Source organism: Phalacrocorax aristotelis, chromosome 16 (assembly GCF_949628215.1).
Source record: "Phalacrocorax aristotelis chromosome 16, bGulAri2.1, whole genome shotgun sequence".
Classification (NCBI taxonomy): Eukaryota; Metazoa; Chordata; class Aves; order Suliformes; family Phalacrocoracidae; genus Phalacrocorax; species Phalacrocorax aristotelis.
The window spans coordinates 14,647,262-14,656,491 of NC_134291.1; the positions used below are offsets into that span (position 1 = coordinate 14,647,262).

At 45.9% G+C, this 9,230-nt stretch overlaps 1 protein-coding gene across 1 annotated transcript; it reads right to left on the reverse strand.

Annotated features, from left to right (window-relative positions):
• Positions 1 to 64: 64 nt before the first annotated feature.
• LOC142065467 (ankyrin repeat domain-containing protein 40-like) lies at positions 65 to 8,986 on the reverse strand. The gene is made up of 5 exons (XM_075111635.1): positions 8,676 to 8,986; positions 5,684 to 5,832; positions 4,151 to 4,624; positions 2,304 to 2,485; positions 65 to 1,206 (listed from the first exon to the last, which is right to left on the reverse strand). The coding sequence occupies exons 1-5, from the start codon at positions 8,852 to 8,854 to the stop codon at positions 1,066 to 1,068; spliced, it is 1,125 nt and encodes a 374-aa protein (XP_074967736.1). The 5' UTR covers positions 8,855 to 8,986; the 3' UTR covers positions 65 to 1,065.
• Positions 8,987 to 9,230: the final 244 nt, after the last annotated feature.

Below are 9,230 nucleotides of genomic sequence, written 5' to 3' on the forward strand. Positions count from 1 at the left end.
TCACATGCCAATGACTGAGTAAAAACTAAAATCCTAAAAAATTCGGTAAAATCCAGCTCTTAAAGACTTTTCAATGTATTTATTCCAGAATTTCATAGCAAAGTAGTCTGAGTTTTAAGGAACAGGAAAAGTGATTTTTCAGTAAGAAGCATAAATAAACACAAGTCACTGGAAAAAAAAGAAAATACATTGCATAGGAACGTCAAGATCTAATATCAGCCCAGAAAACCCTGGGCATTTCACTAGTTTCTTTTTACACAGGCAACACTGAAGTTTCAAGATGCAATCTTTCTCAGGAATGTGGAGGTAAAAGGAAAATAAAATTACAGTTTTTGTGCTTTTAAAAGGGGAAATTAAAGCAGCATTGGAGATGGGTTTTCAATAGGGTAACAAAAATAGTATTTTAAACTGCACATGTCAATACTAGATACTGACAGACAACAATGAAAGGGATTTTGGTTGAGAGCATATTTATGATTTGGATAAGGACTATCACTTTTTGTTTTCAACCTGAGAAATAGGGTAAAGTGTAAACAGGGATTAAGAAATCACAGGTAATAAGTCACTTGATAGTATTTAAACTAGACATAGTTTTGTGCTTCTTCCAGATTTAAACCCTTCTGGTTTTTTTCCTTCTAAATAAGATATGACTTAAAATACAGGACCTAAAAAGTGACCGTTAATGGGAATGGACTTAGTACAAATATTAAATGGGTTTCATGGCAGGTTCTTTAGCTTGAGTACCTCTGCTATTTTATAGCAAACCGGCGATTAGAACAGTTTAAGGTAAGCCTTTCCCTGAGAGCTGCGAACTCTACGGTATTTCAAGATTTTTGTAAGAAGTGTTGCGTTAACAGATACTTCCTTTGCATTAGGCTATTTCGTATCAGACTCATTGCTCTTACATTAACTAGAGGCTGTAACTGTGCGTAACATCTTCAGTTTATTTTGAGGTTAACAAAATAGGTTATTTTTTTCCCCACATCGTTAGCCCTTATAAGACTGTATTTCAAACGTAATTTTAAAATGAGACATACAAATCTTTTTGGTTTAGTCTTTAAACAATTAATATGTCAGTTCTGATGCCTTCTTGTTATAACCACTCCGTTCAGAAAGTGTTGGGACTCTGAAAAGTAAGTTTTTGTCGCTTACTGTTAGAACAAGCTCCAGTTCTTGGAAATCCTGTAGCCTTGCAACATCTTTGTCCTTTAAATAAATACAATAAGTTGTTAGGTGATAAACCGTCTGTTCAGTTTTGCAAAGGTAAGTTAAAATAATAGGCTCATACTAACACGGTATGTATCGATCCATAAACATGACAGTTCTTTACACTGGAAAGCAGACATCCAGTTGCATCTTAAATCTATTCTGGGATCCTATTCAGCTACTCAAGCCTATTTTTAGAAGGAATGCAATACTGACGGTGAGTGCGAGCGATTACTGGAATTACACTTGTGAAGAGCTACTGCGTCCCGCCCTCAGCGCCTCTTTTTTTCCCCCTTGGTAATTCTTAGCAGCTCGTGAATTGATTCGTGCCTCTACCCAAGAAGCAGCTTCCTCTAGAGTGGCCCACCAACACCGCCGTGGCGCTGGCTTAGGCGGGGTCCTTGGCGAGCAACGGAGCACACCCTCCCACAGGACAGCCTCGCGCTCCGATCCCCTCCGCAGCAGCACTCTGCTGCTAAACAGCATTAAACAGAATTGGTTGTGTATCACCCCAAGGAGCAGTAAGTGTCCTGCAGTCCCACCCAGGGAGCCCGAGCTAATTAGAGCTGGAAATAAAACCAGCCCTTTCAACAACCTAAGCTGGCAAGTGACAGAATTGCTTATGTCTGTTTTTCTTTCACGTCTTGACTAAGTCATCTTGTAGTCAGTGCAGATGCCGTACAGGGAAGTCTATTAATCCAGTACTGATCAGATTAGCTCCACAACTGATGCCAGCAATGCTCTAGAGCGATCTGAGTGTGAAAGAAAGCTCAGTGATGCATCAGTAACACAGGTCAGCAGGTCTGTTTTCTGCTTGCTGCAGAGGTAAGTGTCACCGAAGTGAAGAGGCAGTTGGCTTTGGACACCTACCCAACAACCACTGAGTGCTGAAAACTGAAGTGAGGTTTTTGGTTTGGGGTTTTTTGGCTTGGTTTTCTTTTGGGGTGTGGGAGAGAGGTTTGTTTGGGTTTTTGGGTTTTGTTTTGGCTTTTTTTCATCCCAACATGGGCCTACGCAGGTGCCCAACAAATTACTCCTTTTTAATGGTAACCTAAAGATCTTTTTTTTTAAGTTACTTCAAAATTTAGAGTTCTTACCTTTCTTAACATTGTATTTGGTAATTTTCTGATCTTCTGTACGTGCTCAGGGTTAACACCCAGCTCACGGCAACTCACTTGGAGCAGCTCCTTATAGGTCAGTTCTTGTCTGTCCAGTTCAATTTCAATGAAGTCATTTTCTCTAAGATTAGGGTTTTGTATTCTAACTTTAAGCACCAGTTCTATTAGAAATAAAAAGGTACATTAACAGGCAGATGTATAAAGGAATTGGAAAAGGTACCTCTATACTAACTTCCAAATCTATGTTCTGTTAACCTTGTCTGTATCATTTGTAACAACACAAGAACCCTCAGCACACAAACAACTGGACTTGTAAGACCACCGGTTTCATTAGGTTGACTTTCATCAACCGATATAAAAAAAAATCATCACAAGTCTAATACGGCGGGTGTATCCACATGTAGGAACCTCTGCGTGCATATTCCTCTTACTGGATTTAAACTAACTTAAAAGCAGAGGACGATACAGGTTATCAATTTCCTTGGCAATCCAAGATTGCTTTTATTGCTTTTTAATTCTTTTGGTCATCAGGTACTACGATTCAACTGGATTATTTTAACTTCTTGCTAATTCATGGCACCGGAACAGCTTTTATTTCAAGAATGGTGGGTTCAACAAGGCCAAGCGCAAGGTCCTGCACCTGGGTCAGGGCAGCCCCCCAGTATCAGCACAGGCTGGGGGATGGGGGGATGGAGAACAGCCCTGTGGAGAGGGACTTGGGGGTGCCGGGGGATGAAAAGCTGGACATGAGCCGGCAATGGGCACTCACAGCCCAGCAGCCAACCATGCCCTGGGCCGCATCCCTGGCAGCGCGGGCAGCAGGGCGAGGGAGGGGGTGCTGCCCCTCTGCCCCGCTCTGTGAGACCCCCCTGCAGCGCCGCCTCCAGCTCGGGGCTCCTCAGCACGGGACAGACACGGGGCTGTTGGAGCGGGGCCAGAGGGGGCACAGAAATGCTCCGGGGGCTGGAGCCCCTCTGCTGCGAGGCCGGGCTGGGAGAGCTGGGGTTGTTCAGCTGGGGAAGAGAAGGCTGCGGGGGGACCTTATTGCGGCCTCCCAGTGCTTAAAGGGAGGATGGGGACAGACACTTTAATAGGGCCTGTTGCAATAAGGGAAGGGGTAAGGGTTTTAAACTAAAAGAGGGTGGATTTAGGCTAGACAGAAGGAAGAAATTGTTTATGAGGCTCGTGAAACCCTGGCCCAGGTTGCCCAGAGAGGTGGTCGATGCACCATCCCTGGAAACACTCAAGGCCAGGCTGGAGGGGGCTCTGAGCGACCTGATCTGGTTGAAGATGTCCCTGCTCACTGCGGGGGTTGGACTGGATGGGCTCTAAAGGTCCCTTCCAGCCCAAACCGATCTATGATTCTAATGCAATTCTGAACTGAAGCGGAAACGCCAGCCTTCCCTCTTTGGGCAGGCAATATTTACCTGCTGAAGTGGCAGATCATGTAATAGTTCACCTCAGACTCGGGTCTGCAGCTGGAGCCATGGGAGGTTCTCCCTTGAGCTCACTGGCTGTGTACTCACGTTCTCTATTTGAAACCTGGAGTATGCTCTTTAGAGAATTAGATTACCCTGGTATCTGCATGCTTTTATAGCATTTGAAGCAAATAGCAAATGTTTTCATCAGTATTTCAGTACCGGTTCCAGCAGAAACAGGCTATCTGCCTCTTTAATTCCCCTCAAATGTTTCCTGAATGCCTAAGCACGGCAACCTGAAAGTGTCTAGAAGCGCTGTGAATACGTGTAACCCTCGTTAGTCTATTTTTTCACTGTCCAAGATGACAGAAGCTCTAAGACAAAGCGAGAAGAGACTTTTACTGTTACCTTGCATATTAAGCGGAAAAGCTCCCGTGAAGAAAACCGGCTGAAATGCTGGCACAGGCCCCGCGCAGGAGCTGTTCTCCTGCTGAGGAACGGACTGGTGTGATCCAGCTGGCGAAGGGGGACTTCTGCTCCAAGGCACGGCTCCCTGGTATACGGGGCCTTTCTGAAGGACGGGGTTTGGATGTGGCGGTGCGGCATACCCTCTGGGCAGTGACGGCACGCCTCCGCTCCCAGCCGCCTGGGGAGCAGCAGTCCCGTGCTGCAGCGGTGGATGTGTGCAAGTCTCCTCATCGGGTAAGGAAGACGAGTCGGTATCTTGCGATTCTACGTGTGAGATGCTCCCGTTCACGGAGGGATCTGGAATACTGCTACTCATGGTGTTATAAACGTAAGGGAAAGGGGGGTTAGCCAGGTAATTAGGGATGATTGGCAGATCTGAATCCTTCTTTAAGTCTGGGAGTTCATCATCTTCCACTGTAAAACAAACAAAACAACATTCTCCGAGACTGATTTGAGGAGAAAAAAGCATTGCTATTGCACTGTGGGGTAGCTTCCACCCCCCCTTTTTTTTTTTTTTAATGGGGAGGGAGTGGAGTGTTAAAAGCATCACAGGATAAAAGATGAATCAAAAAGCACAACGCCTTTTTTCTACAGTAGCCAGAACCGTGCTCAGGTGTTGCAAATCAGCAAACACAAAAGCAGAGTCTGATCTCAGTAATTCTGGGGGTGCTATTTCCTTCTAAACACCGACTGCTTTTGGTTTGCTTTGGGTTGGTGTAATCCGAAGGCAGCACGTTGTAACGTGCTCTCTGGTGGTATAATGCTATCGTCTTCATAATGTATAAGGCAATGAAAAACAAAGGGTGAGACGTTGTTCGATATTAAGGCAGGGGATAAAGGGAGAAGAACATGCAGTACTGGGAGAGCTGAAACATTACCAATTCAACAGCTGGGAGACAATGACGAAAACAAAAACAGGCAAGGGAACACAAAGGGGAGGAAAGAGGTTGTTAATCGACCACATTTCACATTACTTATCGCCTCTAGCAGCAAAGCCTACCCCGCTCCAACAGTTACAAAACACGGTAAAAGTGCTCTACCGCTGCCCTTTAACGAGCTGGGCTGGTAACTTTCGATTTATTCAACAGCAGCTAAGCTCCACAGAACGTCAGGAGAATTAGGTGCTGCTTGTACAAGAGCTTCACACAGATTTGAGAGCTTTTCTCCTGTTGCTCTTTAGAAAATAGGAAGCTGCACCTACCTGCCACTGGTTTATCACGGCATGTCTCAAAATGCATTTTTCTAATTTTTCAGTATTTAGAAAAAAGTTTGGCCAGCTGAGTACAGCATTAGTTGGTAATCCTCTTTCCTTAAACTTCGGTTTCTCACCAAGTAACCACTCCAGAATCAAGTCTCACAGTTATTCCTAAAACCCAAGCGCAGTATCTTCACATGCAAAATTGGAACATACGTGCTTTAAACAGCCTTTTACTACAGTCTTTGACGCTCGTATCGCATAGCCTATAGATTTACCTCCCAACATCTTCCTTATCTCCCTCTTTGACGTTAACTGGGCCGGCCTTTCTCCCTTCTTGGTGAGGATCTCCGTGTCAGCGCCGGCGTGCAGCAGGTAAGCCACCACTGGAGCATGGTTCCGTTTACATGCCCAGTGCAAACAAGTCCTGCACGGGGAAAACGTTAACACTGTTTGAAATCCTGAATTCCGGCAGATTAATTTCCACTCGCTCTTGCCGCCTATGAGAAGAACAAGACCTAATGCATGTCTAACATAAAAAAGGTTTTAATTGCAGTCTTCCTTGGCAATTTACACCGGGTTCGGAGCCTGCAGTGACACCTGCCGATGCAGTTTTCCCTTGCTCTAATGCTCCTGATACCAAGTTACCATAGTGCTATTTTTAAAGTTCAAGATCTCTTCAATTTGTCATTTATTAGGCTACTAGCTTTTCTGGAAGAAGAAATATTAAAAGAAGCCTCGTGTATGCTATCTTGATCTTTGAAAGAGAAAGTTGTACTTAAAATACTTGAGTGTACGTAAGTGTGCTCATAGGATGCTATTTTTACTGTTTAATTAATACTGTCAGCACAATGACTTGCACTTTTTGGAAAGTAAATGATGTTTAAAATATCGTAAGCGCAGTTCTTTGCCCAGCTGCTATCTGCTGCACCAGCAATTCCCAAGCTTTCATCTGCAGACAACAAGTTTTCCGCGACCTGTAACTGATGCACAGAACTAATTGCTTTTCTAGGGTTTTTTTAAACTATTATTTTCAGTTGCTGACTTAGAGAGACATAGGAAAGAAACATCCTAAAAGCTACTGAGCTTATTTAGTGCTTAGTATTAGGGAATTAGTTGACTCCCACATTATAACTTGCCTTGCCTTTCTTCCCTATTCTGGGGAGAGAGAGAGAACATCTAGTGATGCTTGACCTTTCCCCAGCTTTTTATCTTTTAATTCACTAGCTCCAGCTGAAGGAAGCTGTTTGGAAAAATGAACACACTTAACCCTTCTCCAGATTGTTTCTTGCTTTTTTTTTTTTTAAAAAGAATTAAATAAACTAAAGCAGGGAAAATAACAAACTTAGGGAAAAAGTTTCAGCTGAAAGTTTAGCTCCAAAAAGCTTTTTCCACCCTTCTTTTTTTGAGACGCACAGTCATTGGACCACAAAATTTTATCTTGACTGTAACTCCCAACTTCCTAAACAAAACTCTGCTCTTTTAGGTTTGCTTGCATAGAAGGATGTAAGGGAGAAGAGAGAGGGATACAAACCAGATAAAACCAAGACGACAAGGTGACTTGCAAAACCTTGTTCACCGTTACATGTTTTGACTTAATAGACCTGTCTTACCGAAACAAAAGGCTCAGTTCTACTCTTTCTTCTTCCTAATGTATTTGGATGGCAGAAAGTATGAGGTAATGAGACTAGTCACTGCAGCAAGAGGTTATGTAGAATTAGATCGAACTGAAGAGACATGAGGTTAGTGTACGTATACGTATTGCGTTTCTTCATAGACTGTCCTAGGCGGGGCCGCACAATCAGTGTTTCAGAGGCGATACTGCTAGTGCTATTGTAAAATCCTGTGTTTTGTCTGCAAGGTTGGGCTGTGCGTTTCAGCTAGAAAGTGCCATTTTTAAATGGGGTAAAAGAACCTTGTCAGCAGAAAGTATTCCTGAATTTTTAACACCAAAGACCCCACCAAATCGGAGACCACCTCCATGAAGCTCAGACCATGTTTGTTTACTTTTTCCGTGCAGCATTTTCTGGACTGTTCATAAATATCTCCTTGTGAAAGGAGTGTGAGTAGCCTGCGTGAATTCAGGAGGAGTGAACTGCCAAGTCATAAACTAGTTTGGACCGAAGTGGTGGGGAAAAAGCGCAGGCGGAAGGGCTGGGTTTGCTTTGAGTGCGAAATCTGTGGGTTGAGTTTGTAGAGGAGGTAGGTAAGCCTCAAAAGCGTTGGCCTCGTTTTGGGATCCGTCCTGACCATTTCATGTGGCCTCACGCGGAGAGGTACCATCAAAATGTAAGTGCTCGGCACCTCTTGGCACTGGATGTACTGAGAAGCTCACTGGAGAAATTTAATTTCTACAAGCAAATTTAAATAACAGTGAAGATCCATGTATTGCCATAGTTAAAAATGACCAGGTTGTTATTTTTTAAAATAATTATATTTTATGACTGATTTCTTTACCAGTGCCAGTTTTTAGACACAAACTCATTTTGATGACAAGCAGCTGTTTATCTTACCAAGATAATTCAGTGTTTTATGAATCAGTTACCTTAAATTTTCACACGTTCTGATTTTAATCACCACAATTTGACCCTCAGGTTGCAGGTGTCCCACGCTTCCCAAAATCACTGATCGAACTTTCATCTTTAGACGTCTAGCTCCTTTCCTAATTTTATTCTTCCTATTTTTAAATACAACTTCAAGCACGACAGCACAGGACGTACCGTAAAACGCCATGTAAATCCTGCTTCAGGTAAGGTTTTTCTGCGTGCGTATTCGTGTACTGAGTCGCACTCGTACAAGCGTCAGCTACAGAAAAGCCTCAGCTTTAGTGTCATCGGGCGGTATCTGGATGAGATGTCACCTACAGGTTACGCTGAAGCGGCGGGCGCGTCTCCTTGCAGGGGAAAGTAATTTTCAAACCGGATTTAGGAGCTAAGGGGCCGCCTCAGGCCGCCAGCGTGCCCTTCCAAGCAAATAAAGCAATATAAAGTAAGAGCACAGCGACCTGGAGAAGCAGCAAACGCCACAGAGGCCAAGCAGGAGCGGGCTCGGCGATGCGTGTCTGTAGCGGCGGGTGGCGGCTGCACCCCCGGTTCTCCCTCTCTGGACCAGAGACAGCCACGCGAAGCAGCATTTGGCAGCGCATCGACCTTTTAATTTCGTTCTCAATTCGAAACGATTAGTGTTTCACGTGAAAGGGGGAAGCCGCGGATGCGGCGGCTCTGGAAAACCCGAGGAGCAACCCCTGCCGCAGCAGCGGCGGAGCCTTACCAGCCGTTGACTTCGTTCTGGGAGTTGAGGCTGACCCCCAGCTCCACCAGCCGCCGCACCTCCTCCGCGTCCCCCAGCGCCGCCGCCTCCCGCAGCCGCTCCTGCCGCTCCCGCTCGGCGGCCGGACCCGCCATCTCGCCGCAGCCCCCGCCCGCCTCCAGGCCGGGCCGAGCTCTCATCTCCACCCCACCCCCCCCCCTTCCCGCCCCCAGCGCCAGCCGGCCCCGGGGCGCGGCGGTGAACGGCGGACGCGGGGCGGCCCGAGCGCGGCGCCCCCGGTGCTCCCCCGCAGCCGTCCGGGCCGCGCTCCGCTGGGGGACTCTATTACCGGTGACAACCCCGACCCCACACATCGAGTTCCGGCTCGCAGCCGTGCCGGCGAGCCACGGGGTCGTACCGGCCACACGCGGGTACGTGGCACCCCTGAAGGCGCTGGGGCCTTATTTAATCTACATATAACTGCATAATACACAGTGCCTCCTGCCCTGTTGGTTGTTCTCGCAAGCTCTGGGGTCAGGCGGTTGTCCTCTCTGGGAAATGCTCACCATCTTTGCG